The sequence below is a fragment of the Anoplopoma fimbria genome, chromosome 14, assembly GCF_027596085.1.
Source record: "Anoplopoma fimbria isolate UVic2021 breed Golden Eagle Sablefish chromosome 14, Afim_UVic_2022, whole genome shotgun sequence".
NCBI lineage: Eukaryota > Metazoa > Chordata > Actinopteri > Perciformes > Anoplopomatidae > Anoplopoma > Anoplopoma fimbria.
Genome location: NC_072462.1, coordinates 13,680,261 through 13,698,146, shown reverse-complemented (window position 1 = coordinate 13,698,146; position 17,886 = coordinate 13,680,261). Strand labels below are relative to the sequence as shown.

The following is a 17,886-nucleotide window of genomic DNA, read 5'->3' as shown; positions in this document are numbered from 1 at the left end:
GGTTTAATTCAGCTGTGCAGTCTGGGAAACAACAAGCACATGACAGGCTCATGTCAACACTTTGTTTATTTTTTTTTACGATACTTTACTGCCAAGGTAAAGATTTAGAAACATCATTACTATGTGATTTAAGGCACAAAATAAAGGATTTAGGGACTAATATAATATGCATGTTTCATAAGTCCAACCCACTTGTGAAACTGCGGTAACGTGAGCCACAGATTGCAAAACAATGGTACCCCTAGCATTCGTCTTTCTTCATAGTGTCCAGGGGCTTCTGATTGAGACAAACTGTGTTACCCCGGTTTTGCACTCACGGTCTTGGGGCTTACGTTAGCGCAGTCTTAGACAGGGAGAAGTGAGCCGATGGCTGTTCAGTAAGTTGCCAACAATTCCGACACGCTGAACCTTTAAGCATATTATAAAGTGTGACCTGGTGTATGAGAATTTTGAAGAACTCTGAGCCAGCATTTGTTTTTCATTTGTTTTTTGAATAAAAGAGGATATAGATATTCCCCAATTTGCAAGCCTCTCTGTCTGGCATGCTGTGCCACTAAATGAGCAGACCTCAAGTTGACAGAGTAGAGAGACATTTTGCTTATGGCACCAAGTTTAAAAATAGTTCCAGCTGCAGTTTAATTCTACACAAGTTTGATTCCATTGCTGTCCTGTTGCAAAAATCAGTTGGGGATATGACAATTATTCTTGTTTTTGCAACTTTTAAATGTCAACACATGCATCTCTCCAGAAAAAGCAGTGCCAGTCATTTGAGCACGGCTTGTAGATAGGAAGGACAGGAAGCTGTCTTTGCTGTCTGCCTCCCTGTTGACAGACATTAATGAGGTTATGCAGCTTGGTTCTATTCTTAAATCTCCATGCAGTGCAAGTCCATAAGGGGGAAAAAAAGCTATTAAAATCAATTATTTACCCAATGTGTAATGAGCTGCATTTTTTCAATTCTTTTATTCTCTATATCTTTGTATCATTAAAACAGTGGAAAAGAGTGTCATGATACTCTAGAGTAATGATAAAAATACAAGTAATGGCATAACATTAATTATAATAATACCTACTGTGCCACTCAAAATGATTGTACAGTAGTATTATTATCAATTTGTATATTTCTTATAACTTGTAACCCAATGTCCTCCTACACGTGGCTGATCCTGCAGTAGTTATATACTGTATATAAAACTGCATTAACATAATGGAACACATAATGTAATACCTCATTTCCCATATTTTCAGCTGAGGGTAACACAGTGGCAATGTGATTCGCTAATCATCACCACAGTCACTCTATGAATCAGCCTTAATTACCATGCTCCACATGTGCGTAGGGTAAAGCTGTTACTGCTGAGTTTTATGGATGTAAGTGGTGGTGAGTAAACCTTTTCTCCATGGAATAATAAGTCTGAGTTTAGAGGGGGTTTTTTTTCCCAAGACTGACTTAATTCCAATAAATCCTGGTTCTAATTACTTTTACTTCTACAATGGCCCCGAGACAATTGGGTTTAGAAAAGTGAAAGAGTCATGGATTTGAAATCAGTGCAATGTTATGACTCAATGCGTTAGAAATGAACAACAGCTTTAAAAAAAAATTGGAAAAGATCTCTCCGGTGTGAGGCTTTTGTGGGAATTAAATATTCATAAATACAATTGTCTGCTTTCTTCCATCTGTTATGCCTTTTGACACCAAATCTTTTATTCTGTTTATTTGAAACTGGATTGTTTTCAGAGCTGGGCCTGCTGGGGAGACAATGAGCATGCTGGGAAAACAGTGTGAATCCCTAATATTAAATTAATTTACTTGCTACCTGATGTTGCCAGAGCTTGATCCAATAGAATTGTGATGAGAACAGGCTTGAGCTATGGAAATGTATCAGAGCCGTACAGAACAAATTAGGTCTGAGGAGACAATCAACAAATTGCCTATAAGCAGAACACATTTTAAAGATGGATGCAGTGGATAGAGGGATCTGTCATCTCACACACACATACACACACGTCATCAATGTCTTTTGAGTTTTGCATAATGGCTAATGCACCTGATAAATGTGTTCAGTCTCTACTTTTTTTTTTTTAATTGACCCAATGGGGCACTGTAATCCCAGGTGAAAACCTGCTGACAATTGTTTCTAAATGGAACAGAGGTCAGAATCGTCCGTAAAAAGATACCTTGCTTTTTTTTTTTGTGAAGCGTGACATAACAGATCAGACTAGACAAGTAAGAACTTAATACATTGGGTGACATGGCAGGATTAACACAACAGGGCAAAACAAACAACATCAACTAAAGTTAGATCTTACGGTGGGGGGAGTATTAGCAAAAAATGCAAGGTAGTCTGTTGTGAAGTGTGTAGGAGAGTGTGTAGGAGCAATAGGGGGGAGTTTTTTAAGAGGAGGAGTAAAAAAAGTTGAGTTGTTATTTTTGTTTTAAAAATGTGATTAAAAAAGGCACTGGAGATGGATAGTCTTATCACAAAAATAACATAGCTTGATAGCACTGAAGACAGAAGGAACATAATAGGGACATGTATTATAACACTTATCAAAGACAGAGTCAGAGACTTTGAATTGCAGTAACACAATGTCTTCCCAGAAGAAAAACACTTCCCTTTTACCTGAATCGCGTGGCACGTACATAGAGAAATGAATGAATGGCATTTCCTGTGGAGTTCATTGTGCTTCTTACAGAGATAACTCAGCGGTGCTTTCCTTAAATACTCCTTTCTAATGAGCTTCATTCTGTCTCTGTCTAGTTTCCCCCTCCCTTCTTCCTTTTGTGACTTTCATTCTTTTATTTTGAACTCTGAATCATGACTGTTGCTGACCCTGATCACTCACCTTTCTACTTTTCTTCCTGCACTTTCAAGATACAATTGTTTTCCTTTTGAGACTTTTCTTTTTTTTCTCGAAAGCATTTTTTGAAGGGGCCTTTGCTGATGCAGTTTCCAGTTATTCTTTTGGCTCACTCCCTTAACTTGAATTGGCTCCGTTGGTGTAGTCTCGGCCTTGCGCCAAAGCCCTGACTACCCAAGCTAGTGTGTGACATCAATGGGTCCTGTGCAAGCAGCTCCTCCCTATGAATTGGCCTGGCCTTTGCAGCCCGTTGATGCTCCTTCTATAATTCTCTTTGCGGTCAAACTGTGAGAGTCGACTGTCTATGGCAGGTTGTAAATCAGTATGAAACACAAAAGAGATGGGGAAGGAGGTGATAAGAATATTGAAAGGACAAAGAAATTGGAGGCAAGAGCAAAACTCCTATCTGACTGGACAGTTTGGCAAGGGATGAAGACGTTCTCCATGCTCTGTGTTTACAAGAAGAATCTTTTCTAAACAGACAGTCGAGAGCAGATAAGGGGTCTGTGTTAGTAGATCTTATGTCCACTTTCTTCTTTCATTTGATAAAACGTCCACTCGTAGTCCCACAAGAGATATGCAAACTCTGCACAACGTCCATTGCATCACACAGATCCCGAGCCAAATTACTTTAATTAATACTATTTTAAGAACAATTGCACCATTATTTGTTTAATAACATACTTTTTGCAATGCAATTTGTCTTTTCTTACTCTCCCACACAACATGATGTGTCTGGTTTTTCTCTTCAGGACTAATGAGATGTCTGAGAGAACTATTTCCCTCCTATTATGCTTTAATTCTGTTTTGTCATCAAATTGCTTTTTATTCTGATTACCAGTCTGTTGAATATGCTGCAACACAGCAGTCCATGAAATGACACTTAATACTTGGCAAAATAGTTCAGCAACATGTATGCCAATAACCCAGTCAGTGAGTCAGAGAATATCTTTTTCTTGAACAATGTTAGCACACTTACTTAAAACAAAACTAAGAAGGGAAACATATCTCTTACATCTGTGAGGCTACCTACATAAGATACTTATATCAAAAGGGTCCTTGTGTAACATAAAAACTAAACTTTGTATTCTCAATCATAAGATCCAGAAGAATCAATTCCGAAAAAATACTGAATAAATCAGCTTATCTTACTGGTGAAGGTGTCCCTTAAGAGAAGAATTATGACAGGATTCTCTAAATCTTTGCTAGAAGCAACTGATGGAAAGGACCTTGGGTGCTTTTATTAATTTTATAGAGGTGATGGATTTAGCCAGGCATGGTATTGCCTGCACATACAGTAGCACATCTGCTTCCCTTCTCATAATCACCACAAATTGAGAGAGCATGGCCAACAGAGTGTAAAATAAAAAGAGACAATAAATAAACTGTAGTTGCTCAACACAAATTATGTGAAAGAACTACATAAAAGAACTCTGAGAACCAACAGAAGAAGCAAACAAACAGAGCACACTGATAAAGAAATGACTAATGTGAGCTGACCGACAATGTTGGACAGTGAAAAATGGAGTCTGGCACAGCAATAACAACATATAGATTAGAAGTTTGCAGGAGTTTCTTTCTGGTGACATTCCCTAAAGCTAAAAGTTTTAAAATGACATAATACACCGTTGTGTGATCGTTTAACTGAAAAGAAAAAAATCTTTAACTCGCACAGCCGGGTTGTCATGGAAGTCTATTTAGCGTAAAGAAAAACCTGTGGCATGTTGGGAAACCCCATCTGACCGACATGTCTGACATCTGTTTAGGGTTAGTTAGTTATTTGGCTGATATAAATTTGGACATGGAGTGTGTGCGTTTACATTTATAATTTCGGGGCTTATTTATCCAAGGGTTAGAGTTTGTACAACAATAACATTAACCATGAAAGTCTTACAGTGAACCAGCATGCAAAATGCCATCATCCTGAGACCAAAGAAGCAAAATAAAAATCAGCCATTATATTTCTATTAAAACCTCTACTTTACCACTGTGAATTCTAATTGATTACTTGGGGTCGTAACAATGACGGACCCATTTTAATGCTCTGAAAATGCACATGGGTATGTGTGCAATGCTTGGACCTGTAGACTGCTTCTTCCTTTTACCACTAGGTGTGACTGGACTTGACAAATTGGACTGTCCACTCTAAAGGATGATTAATTAGCAGATGATAACATACCCAGGAGTGGCCACGGTATTGGGCTTCAATGACAAGGCAGCTGTGTTGTCCGCTTGAGATATAGCTATAGTGTTGATTTGTGCAGCCTTTTACATTTTTTACTTTCTCTTTTTCAATTGTCATCTGGTCTTCAGAGCAGGTTTTGTTTGCCTGTTGAATTTTACTACTGGTATACAAATGAGGTCAGAGTATTTGTTTACCATTATAATACTGCAATTTTCAACATCCACTCAAAGCCAAGCAGATTTTTCACTTCTTTACATTTGCATAATCAGCACTCAGCGTCTCATTTCTAAAACCTTGACATGCTTACGTTGGCGCCAAAGTTCAGTTTAAGGATGTGGACCTCTGCCTTGTCATCTCTGATGAAGCTGCTCCAGCAGCCAATTAGCATCTCTCTCACGTAGACCCATGGGTTGTCATTAACCTCCATTGGATCACACGTCTGACTTGAGGCTGAAAGAAATCAAATACAAATGGTTAAGCAGTGTCAGCAGCATATAATCAGGCTCCACTAAATAATCTCTTGCCTCCAACATTAATACGCAAATTCCTGAGTTATCCAGTCCTGTGTGTCAAATGCCAAGTAGTGCGAGATTACGGCTCAATCCACAACACAATCCTGTCATATTTGGACATGAACAGCACATGAGTGAAGACCATTATTTAAAAGATAGACGAACAGAGCAATGTGACAGATTCCTTGTCGGAAAGAGGCTAAATTTGTTATTAGTCATTCTGAAAGCTTTCCCTGGTCTCAGAGTATTGATGTTAAATGTGTGGGTAGGACTACATTGTTTAAGAACAAATCTGGCGGTTCACGTTTATCAGGCGTGTCAGGCTACAGGTCTACAGTCATTCATCACGCCTGCTCTCTCTGCTCTCTGCTATGAGCTTGCTGTTTAACCTGGGCATCCGTGTGTCTGGAGGCTGAATTAATCGAGCCGAGGCTGTGCGGTCATGCATGGGGGTGGGTATAAATGTCTGGTGTTTGACTTGTCCTATGTGTGTGTGTGTGTGTGTGTGTGTGTGTGTGTTCTATTGTGTGTCTAGAGTGAGTATGCATGTGCACACGCTCACTCTAACTTGTCCCAAGCAGACAGGTACAAAATAATCTCCAGCAAACTTCCTCTTTCTTCTAGAAGAGTCTTTTACAACTGGTCTCTTTACTGGCCCATCTTCCGCCTTCTGCTGATTAGAGACGGCATGGTCTTGCTGGGGCATTATGGGAGTCCTGTGGCATTGTAGTTTTGGTGGCAACCACAATGGCTGGCATAGTCTCCAATCTGGATTTAATCCTCAGGACAAGGCCTTGAAGCCACCCAACTTCACGATAGAGTGGATCAGTCAGCACTACTCTGTGCTGCGCCTAAGCATTAGATAAGCATATCTTCAGTAAGATGAATACAAGCAATATATGTCCAAGCATCCGCAATGCATGCGTCAATCACCCCCAAAACAGCTGGCGCTGAAGCATATAAGCGAGCGAGACGGATATCATAACAGAAACAACTCATTTATTAAGCAAATGCTGCATGACATAGCGCTCCACTGACTTTTATGATGTATTTGGTCTGTTAACCCAGCAAGCCTCAATCCCTCAGAGAGGAGATTTGGAGAAAAGCAAATGAGATGAGAAAGAAAAGGCAATCGAGAGGAAAGGGTGAAAAGGAAACTGCAACGTTCGGAAGGTCAACAGGATGTGCCTTATTTAGAAAGGAGCACTAATCAAAGACCCTGGTTGAGGCAATGTCATCACCAGCAGTGAAGGAGAATGAACGGAGATAGAAATAAAATGGGATAGAAAGTGATAAATGCAATGAAAACCAGCAAGAACAGAGGGAGATAGAACATATCACATAATCAGCTCTGTGTCCTGTTTCTTGGTGTACCCACATTGAAATGGGGTTGGTATTATAGACTCTTAGTCATTTGTTCAATCCATTCATTTGTTCATAATATCTCTGACCCATAATACTACAGAGGGAAAAAGAGCCGGTAACCAGATATCAATTTAATTTGATCACATTAGGTCATTTTTTAGAATTAGCTGATCTAGGATGCTTCTTATTGTTGAACATTTCGGAAATGATACATCTTTTGTTTGTGTCCCATTAAAATCGTATGTTTTTTTTCTATTTTCTGGGGGTAATACATCATACCACTGCTCTTTATTTTACAGTCAAATCAAGTACACATTTGGCATTAATCAAGGATTGAAGGGGGCCTGCATCATTCCTGTTTCTTAGTCCTCACAGCTTTGGACTGCAGCTTTTTTTTAGCAAATCAAGATGGAGAGCCATACATGTTCCCTTGCCATCTCTTTTTTCCCTCCCTCACCCCAGAGGTCAAGGCTGGTTTCCTGTTATTCTGCCCCTCTGTGTTAATGTCTGTTGCTCAATATCCACATCCATAAAGTTATTTCTCTCTTGTTCTGCTGTGACAGAGTCAACGGCCCATGACTGTCGCCCGAGCGGTCTTGGTATAAATCACACTGACTGCATAAGGCTGTGCGCGTTAGTGTGTGTGTGTGCGTACATGCATGTGACATTGGTCTCTTTTTTTTTTTAAAGTCACCATAGGATATGAAGAACATTCATTTTGCCCTCTTGACCCCGGAAATGCCAATGGCTTCGCTAAGCGGTTTGCTGGTAAATGAGGTATAGAAGAACCATTTGATTCCCTGTCCTCTTCATCTACTTATATCAGTCCCCCCCGTTTCCCATTTCATGAGAAGACATGTTTATGGATGTTGATGATTTCCATTTAGATGTTAGGTATGTGGGGGAGGTGTGAGTGGAAAACCATTAGGGAGCATTAGGGAGGACAGGAAATGGCCTCAATTCATGAAAAGTACTTATAATCACATTTGACCCAAAGTTTGCTTTAATTCTTAATGCAAATTCCATTAAATACGTATCAATGAATTTGTCCGCCTGAATAGACTGCTGCCAATTACCAAAATGACAACACTATGTGGCCAAATTAACAGACTTAATGTGAATTAAACACATTCAACTGGAATCATTATCATAGCAAACTGGTCGAATGCTTATAAAATTAAGACCAACGAGTGTGCAGCCAAAATCGATGATGGCAACTTTGCTTATAGTGCAGCAGCTTTTGGAGAAAGCACATTTTGGTGAACTGTGCCAATATCTGGGAGCGATGAAGTACTTACAATACAATGTACTTTAAAATGCCCTCAGCGTTCCCATGGTTTTCTGAAGCACCCTGGAGCCACAACTAACAAGTTAGATAGATTAAAAGTTTGCAGGACAACAAATACTAGAAGCTTCACATGTCCAGGGCCTGTCTGCTCTCTGTTCCCTATCCTCCAGGGTATTCCAGAAAAAGATAGGAGACTACTTCAACAAATCTCTGACATCCGTTTTCCATGTGTTCAATTGTGCATAGTATCATTAAGACAGCACCACTACTGTGACCATTTTGGGACATCAGGGTTAGCGTGACATTAACTTGTTCCGTTTCAATCAGTCTGAAGGCCGACTTTAAATTTAGCTCAACAAGCTTTGTGCGTCGGGTTGCTGTACGTTGTCAGTTTTAGTTGTACTTTATCAGTTTAAAATGTAGTCTAGCAGCTTTAGCTGTAGGTAAGCCAGTTTGAGTTAACTTTGTGCTTCATATGTTGTAAAGAGTGAACTGTGCACGGTAGAATCTGAAGTGCAGCTGAGTCTTACGCCAGGTTCACATTGAATGCGGAAGTGCCGGCATTTTAGGTGAAGTAGATTTTCAATATTTTCAGCAATAGTTTCGGCATTTTGTAAATTTTCTATAGGTGTCTCGAGCGAATCTGGGAAAAAACTCCAAATATTTTTCAGTTGTGTCAAATCAGATAGCGAGCGACATGAGCAGATACACATACACACACAAGCAGACAGACAGACAAAGAGTAAATGAGTGAAATTGAGATTATCCCTATTGAACACAACAGAGGAGCAGAAACGCTTGTTGACTTGTGTGGTGAAATGCCCTTCTGGTGGGAAGGGCAACAGCCAGGCTACTGCTTGCCCTACAACTGACTCGGCACTGCGCTTCCCGCGTCCATTGTGAACCCGCTGTCATGGATGAGAAGCAAAGCCTCACAAAGTAGAGCTTACACAGATAAAGTTGAGTCCAGTCTAGAGCGGCGCCTGACAAGTCGAGCATGACAAGGCTGTAACATTTGATCAATGCTGTATGATTTATGGTCATTGCCTGAGTTTGCTGGACAGAGTGAACTAGAGAGATTTATAGATTGCAGCTATCCCTGCAGCTAGCCTGACCAACAACATCACAGTTAAGGAATGTCCATGTGTGCATTAAAGTGCCATCTCCATTGTTTCAAGATTTAATTAAAACACCCCTTAAAAGGTGATTAATTCAGGATGACAACCAAAGTTTCACTTTCCACATAATTATGCAGAGCTCAACATAGCTGCAAAGAGGCCAGTGGCTGTGCGTTACTGGAGACTTTGAGCTGACTTATCATTATTCGGTGCTAAAGTAGCACTCAGCAGTGTTTCTTCATCTTTGTCTGCTTTTTCACAGAAGTGTTCGAACACCAAAACTTTAAGTCTCCAACAGCAACTGTCATGACATGCTAATGGCGCGCATACACCACTCTGCTAGTATGCAAAATGTCTTTAAAACACTTTTGTGGACCACAATGATTCACTGAAAGTCCAATCATTACAACATTTGCTACAAATGCTAAGTAGCATTCTTGAATGTTCAAAAGAGCTGGGTTGACCAATTTACATTTTATTGCTACAACTCCCTGGGAAATAAGTTGTCATAATGTGGGCGCTCATTGAATTAGCAAGGTCAAAAAAGACATGGCAGGGTATGTGAGCAGGGCACTCACGGCTCCAGCCCCCAAGCATTACATTTTTCTAACAGCCCATAATACAACTTTAGGGTAGCTTTCACCACATTGTTGCACACTATGGTAACATTAATGTGAATAGGAAAAAAAATGAATCTGTTTGAACCCATTCAACCAAACTGGTGTGAGTGTTTTCTTACTGTGAGTGGAGAGAAAGTGGAGAGAAGCAAGTAGAAATCTAGAGTGGCTAAAAGTGGAGTGGTAAATTGTAAATGGACGACTGGCATTTGTGATGACAGAACGCCTTAAGAGCGGAGATGAAATTGTTGTCGCTCCACTCATTTACAAGAACAATATTTCACCATACAAGCAACTTATATACGACAAAAATAATTGAGAGGTCATACTGTATTTCTTGGAAATGGCTCAGTGTGGCTCCTGACTGTCAAAAAAGCAGAAGCACCAACATGAGGCACAGTTCATTTATCACTGGAACTGTATATCTGACTAGATCATCACTTCTTGTTTTGAACATATTGTCAGCATCTCATTGGTCAGCAAAAATAAAAATGAGCTTATCTAAATATAGAAATTACAGAACTATGGTAAAAGGGGTAATAACCGGACAGAAGAAAAAGTCTCTTTTTGGAAAAATAAAATTTCTCCTCATAAAAAAATGTAATAGATTCAGATAAATGTTAAACTAGCAGATTTTTGCTAAGATCTTTTTTTGGTTATGTTTGAGGTTAAGAAAATGGTTGATTTGGTGGAGATGGTGGACATGGTTTGTTGTTAGTGCTACTGCCAGTGTTGTTTCTGTTCGCTAGCTACTTCTGCCTGTATATGAAAAGATCTGCCTGCCCGTGTGTAACACTGTTGGATCCACTTTGAGTATCCGTGCTGTGCCGACATTGCACAGAACTGACATGCAGTGGCGAGGCCTAGAATTCCTATCACAACTAAATGTTGATTTAGATTCAAGGGATTGAGTACCTGCGGCCCAATAACAAGCTGGCTTTTCACTTACCTCGGGCAAGCAGGCAGACAGACTTGATTTCATGCCCTGTCTCTCGTGCCTTCCCTGATTGTAAGTCACTGTGTAAAAGAGCCTCAGCTACTTGAGAGTTTAGATGCAAAAGGAGGACTTATAGTACTTGAGGCTGCAGAGCATGGATGGGGGGGGAGGGGGCTGACGGCAGTCAACGTCAGACCCAACTGTCTCCCTAGGTCCCTGGGGGTAGGGTAAACTGTTTGTGTCCAGGGGTCGGTTTTGATGGGGAAGGGGGGGGGGGGGGGGGGGTCAGCGGTCCTATTGGAGTTAGTCAGAGAGGGAAAGGGGAGCTTCAAGGCCACAAGCGCACACACACACACACACACACACACACATACACAGACACACACACCTATTGTCCCGGCGTTTCCGCAACTGCAGATCGAGGCCTGACCATCCACAGGAAGGTAAACAACCCCTTATCAGTGCTCTGCAGGGGCCTGCACTGTCCCCTGGCCTCTCACCCCTGCATTCTACACTCCATACCGCACACAAGCTTCCTGACCATCTCATCTCCCTCTCGTAAATCATGAAATTCTATCCCCCCCCAAAAATTTGCTTATTAGTCGTTTCAGTATAATGGCAAAATACTTTTTTGTGTGTGCCAAGTGCCTGCGTCCAATGTTTGCAGGAGGATGTGATGGCGGGTCTGGAGACAGCCTGTCTTCACACTAGCTCTGTTTACACCTCTGGGAGCCATTCGTCCGTTGTCTCATCGTTGTCGGAAGCCAGCGGAACAACAAGTCCAACAACGGCGTATGGACGGTCTACGGCTCACTTCCTCTGTTGTTCGTTCACTCACTCACTTTAAGCCCCGTCAGCTGCTAGTAATTTGGCATTCCTTATTCTTTGATGCAGATAAATCTGATCGTATGGATTGTGGTTCTTTGGAAGCAAGCAGCAGATGAAGATTCTGATTCTCCAACATTCTCTCAGGTGATCGGTTATATTCCAGGCACCATCAGTTACAGGGTAGAGCACGTCTTCTTTTCAATTTACTAATATAGCCCCCCCGCAATACACTGAAAGAGCACTAGCAAAACACAATTAATCATCTGAGTGTTAATTGGTGGATAGACAGACTAATTTAGCAAGTTTCATGCTAACTGCGTGCAACCAAAGCAGATTGAAGCTTTGGAGATTCATTGCACAGTGGTTGCCCCCAATCATTCAAGATTGATGTAGCTTTGCACAACATATGCTGCGTGGAGAACCAACAGAGATTAGCTCGTTTTTCTTGACTGATTTTTGCCAGAAAATATTAATGCTTTCCGATACGAGGGTGGCATAGTAATGAAGGCTCTGTTATTTATTAAAACATATTGAAAGTGAGGGAAGTTAAAAATACAATCCGTGATCCAAGGGTAAACAAAAGAAGAAGAACGACAAACCTCGAAAATGCAAAATACATGACCAGAGTGGCTATCACTGATTGACAGCTCTTTTACATTAATACTGTAACACCAGATAATAACCAACAATTGTTTTCTGATGTTAAAGTTTGTTGTTGTCAGTAAAAGCCCATTTATTTTGTATTTTTTATATTTTGCTCACAAAATTGCTACAGGGCCTCAAAGAACATAAAGGTTTTGAATTATGTAAGAGAGATCTGGGATGCCTTCAAGTTTATGATATCATTTTCAATATATAATTTATGGAAGAGTCTGGACTAGGGAGAGTTGTTAAACAAGTGTAACTTTATTCCCTCCAGCTTCAGTGAGAAGATTAAGTATCCAGAGTTTGACTGTAAGATTTGTTGTAGTTATAGTATATGAGCAGATTAAAATAATCTGTCAGATGTCTCGAGGCTTTTGCTTTGAGTCACATCGTCTATTTTCTAACATATAACAGAAATATGAGCAAATCACAAAATTCGGTCTCCAAATCCAGTGTGGATTCTACCATCACAGCAAACATATGCACACACACACACACACACACACACACACACACACACACACACACACACACACACACACACACACACACACACACACACACACACACACACACACACACACACACACACACACACACACACACACACACACACACACACAGATTTTGGCTCTCTAAATACAGATTGACCGGTGTGGCACCTGAATCAACAGGAAAACCACCCACCCAGTACTTGAATCAAGAAGTTCTGCCATTAAACAACACACTGCACAGTGCTGACCACTTTAGAAATCAGGGTATGTCCATGCAAAAATATAGTATGTTCTCTAACGAAAACAATTGCCCTGTACTTAGTACAACAAAATTGCATAAACATGCTCAGAATTTCCTTTAGGACAAAATAAAAGTTTCAAAGCAAAGGCCCTGCGTGACATGACATGAGGCATTTAAGATGACATTTTAGCTGAAAACATTTTGTTCATAGCTATTCAGGAACAGATTAAGGGGCTGTTTCTGCCCAGCATAACAGTACCATCATAAATTAGTCACTGGTGAATAAAGTTTTAGTGGAAAGAAGACATATGATGTAAAATGCAATCTTTTATTTCTAGACACCGGAAGCCTTTCCAACTTTGTGGAACTTCGACTTTAATTCATAAGTGAGGCAGCTGAGCCACTAAGAGGTTTCTATCCAGGTATTTGTCCTGTGTTTGTGCAGACCCCAGGGTCGACCATGGGTAGACAGACCTAGAGATAAGAGTACATAATGCCATGCCTTATCTGGACAGACAGAAGGCATGTTGATAGGAACAAGGGGTCGCCATGCTGACGAGGCGTTTATCTCGCCCACCACTAATGAGCCATTCAGTGCTCATGCAGCTGCATAAGGAAAAGCGTCCGGCCAGAGGGTGCAAGACCTTGTAGTCACACAGTTACACAGCTAAAAGCCATAATGGTCTAAGATGATGAGCATTATATATTCCGAACATCTTTATACATATTAAACCCTTTCTATACTTAAATTATTTAAACACACACATGACTATTAAAGCAATGCTGGAGTGCCAATTAGAAAAAAATCTCTGGATTTACTTCCAAATCTAATTTAGAAAGATAATTCAAATCAGAAAGAGTATCATGCAAAACGTCACTCTTATTTTACATTACATTCATTCATTGTGTTTAGTTTTTTTAATCCCACAAATATCATTACTTATATGCCAAATTGCATGCTAGAACTGCCTTGAGTAAAAGTCAAATGTGGGTGAAAAGCACAAACAAACAAATAGAGAGAGGACCTTAGCCTTAGTGAGGCTCTCTCACACTGTATTTTCAAACAGAGGAAAAGCGAGGCAGTCAGAAATGGATTGTTATTTGGGAGGGGCATAACATTGGAGGAGATTGAAATCGGTCTGGGGCAGCGACAAGTGGTCGCGTCTCCCTGCCACCCAGTCTGACGGCAGGCTGAGCTGGCTCACTACAGTAAAACGGGGGAAGTGGACTGTTTTGACTTTCAACGCCATATTTAACATGACCTTTTTTTTCATTTTTTCTCTTTGAGCTTAGTCTACCATTGCATGCCTTCCGAGAAACATTTGTCATCGTTTTCTAAATCCAACACACCTCGTTTCCGTTAACTAACTCATGCGTTGCTTGTTTAGTATTTTCTACATCTTTTGTCTAACAACTTAGTCTTTTATTTTCACTTTTTCTTACTTATCATTTAACCGGGTCTCCATATCTCCCAGTCTTTATCTCTGTCTTGTCCTTTTTCCTATCTGTGTTTTTTTTTAATCCCCTAGCTACTTACTTCTCTTTCCCCACATCTTTCCTCTGAGCCACTTATCTGCTCTTTGACAGTCACATAAATTTGACCCCCCACTCCCTTACTGTCTCCATGAATCAGTCTTTATGAATTCTGTTATCTCTGTCTGTCTCTCTGTCTCGCTCTCTTTCCTTTTTTTTATGATTCATTTTTCAGACGGCCCTCCCTCCCTCTCCAGCGGCTCGCTAATCACTTTTGTGCTTTTCCTTTAGCCCGTGCAGGGAGACTCTGGGGTAGGCAGAAATGCAGCAGGAGGTCTGGTAGTTAAGATCATGATGCCTGCTTCCCACTGGGAAAGTTGTTGCATAAAAGGGGCATATTCAACACTGCTTCCCTACCAGGAAACACCAGGCACACAGAGGATAAAAATCACTAAAGACAAAGACTTCAGTCAGATGCATAGATAATTGTTTGTGTCCAACCGCTACAGGCAGCTTAAGTGGTAGCGGTTATTGTGCTTGCAATTCTAAATTGGCTTGGAATATGAAATTGAAAATGTTCTCCCAAAGAGAACAACTAACTCTCATGTAATAAGCAACTAAGGCAGACAGAAACCGAGAATTTCTACTTCTTGATGCCCTTTAAAAAAGGTGCAATGGGTACTGTAAGATATGACCAGAATTTATATTTAATACAACAACAAAAAAAAAACAGAATGTGAAGTGGTAAGAGTATTTATGTTATGTCAAAGACAGTTAATGTGTTGAAGAGTTCGCTACTGAAATTAGAATGCAGACCAGCTAGCCCTGGCCTGTTCTGTCTTGTAATACAAATTGTCAGGGTTATTTTCAGCTTGGACTTGGAGGCAACCAATTTATAACAGAAGTTTGTGTCACAACCTGAGTGTGTGAGGACTGGTACTAGTCAAAAAAGATATAATAAAAAACACTTTTAAAATGCTGTATGGGAAATTCTGGCATTTTTGGAGCGGTATTGGAGCTTGAACCATAAAACCAACTATAAATCGGGAATAGCTTGGCCTCTTCCCCCCCTTTTTTTAATCTGTCCCCCAACTTTATGCATGACAAATGCTAAATCTAAGGATAGGTGTATACAAAGGATGTGCATTGCCATGTCTGAGGCAGATGTTATCAAATCCATACGGAAAGGTGCCAAATTAAATAGGTTCTTTAAATGGCTTTCAACAAAACAGTTGCAAGAGAGTGTTGCAACTGCCTAGTAGCAGTGCACAAATAAACTGAAATAAACAAGATTAACAAAAGACTAACGTCCAAACAGAAAATGAAAATGAAAGGAACAGGAGCCTGGGAGAAAAGGTAAACCTTTAGCATGTTTTATCATAAAGCAAGGAGCAAGCATGGAGGGAGAATTAATTCCACTATTTCAAAGGCATCGCCACCTGTATGATCTTGGCACAAACAAATACCACAGTTTAAATGACTAAAGGGATTTAGACGAATTGTGGTACCATAGGCGCTCAGAGATAAACCCGTAGGCTGGACCATGTAGGGCCTTTATAACAAACAGCTAAATTTTAAACACAATTAACCTCACAGGGAGGTGATCTAGTGAAACTAAGACTGGTGGGATGTTGTCTGTTTTATTGGCGCCTGGCAGAAGCCTGTCCAGAGATTATGGATGAGCTGTAGACAAGAAAGAGAGGCCTGACTGATCCAAGAACATCAGGGATTTTAATAATCAAGGTGTAAGGTGAAAGCAAGGATGAGCTATTCTTGGTTGGAAAGAGATAGGCAGTGGGCGATTTTATAAATAATCCAGAGCTGATGAAAAATAGGATCTTAAGTGAAATTCAAGGGTAGAATTAAGAGCTGTGTCCAGGTTTTTATGCCTGTGGTTTTAGATAGGCAGGCAGAAAATTAGTGCTGGAACTTAAGAAGTCAACAAAATGAATGACAAGAGTTTTACTCTGTATCGCTGCAGAAGGCTGTGAACCATCCAGCAGTTTCCATCAAATATAGAGTCATTACACTTTGCAAAACTAGTCACGTTTTTGGAAGTTCCCTTTTATAGGGCTGCTGCAACAGTACTGATACAGTACTTCCATTGGCTGACATTAGACCAACTCAACAATGTACCCCAGAGGGAAGATTTCAATTTACATAAAAGGTCTTTAGCCCTAGAAGTATTTTATCACGTACAAACTATTGCCAAGTGATCTGATAGTGTTAAAACTGCACAACATCAACTCCTTCGTTAATCAGCCGGTTACAAAACTACATTTGTCCAAAAATAAATAAATGCATGACCAGGCCAGGAGGCTGCTCTAAGGAAGAACTACGTTTTCAGTTTCAGGAAATAAAGTGGATAAATAAGTATACGAGTCTCAGACTTACCCATCATACTTTGGCTTTACTGGATCCCTTGGTAAGGTATTTATCTATCATAGATATATATATCTGCCTAACTAAAACCAAAGACTAGACCGAGACTATATATGTATATAAATGGATAAGTTATGTATCTAAAATATCTACAAATATATATGGCCAATAAGTGTTCAGGTTTCTTAAATTGTGAGCATCATTCAAACCGTGCTTCAGACATCACAAAGGGATTTAATAAGCCTCATATCAAGGAGCTGACAGAGGAAACAAAGCTAAAGCTCAAATAACACACTACACCAGTGCCTGCAACTGGCCAAGAGAGACATGGGATTTGTTGCAGGCTGCAGGCTATTTTGATTTACTTTTACTTTTTCTGTGTTTACTTCTCCTTTTGAGAAAAACGTTCACATTGTGTCTGCTCCCACACTGATTCCCAACTGGCGGGGATGCTATTAAACAAACAGACCTCAAATCTCAGTTTTTTTTGCAGTACCTTACCCTGTATGGGAGCGTTAAAATTAGATTTTGTATGGAGTATACTGAGTCACACCTGATGTTTGTGCATCATGTGTTCAACAACAAAAATATTACTAAGCCCGAGAGACAATGTCAGAGAAAAAGACAAATGAATGTGACAATAGTGGACTATAATATGACAAATAACTATTCCTGAGATAGAGAAATTTGTCACAGCAATGTTTTGATTAACGTTTCAACCTTCAGTGCACGGGGTCAGAGTACCCTGCTGTCTGAGAACAGTGTCAAAGCTCCCTCTGGGTTTTCTCCTAAAAATAAGTGACAAAGAAGGAGAAGAGAAGAAAAGGAATATCCTTGGAACCTCTTTCAAGAAATAAATAAAATGACTATTTGTCTCAGGCAAAAAAGGCTACGCTGAACAACTGCTTGATGACTCCACCAGCAGACAGTGAGAATAAT

General features: G+C 40.2%; 1 protein-coding gene across 2 annotated transcripts in view; it reads right to left on the bottom strand.

Moving 5' to 3' along the window:
- The window catches only part of eng (endoglin), a 37,415-nt gene that overhangs the window by 16,716 nt on the left and 2,813 nt on the right, over positions 1–17,886 (bottom strand). For both annotated transcript variants that reach the window (XM_054612490.1, XM_054612491.1), the window contains exon 3: positions 5,355–5,497. In XM_054612490.1, the coding sequence (XP_054468465.1) occupies positions 5,355–5,497 (143 nt within the window). The remainder of the gene's footprint in view (positions 1–5,354; positions 5,498–17,886) is intronic.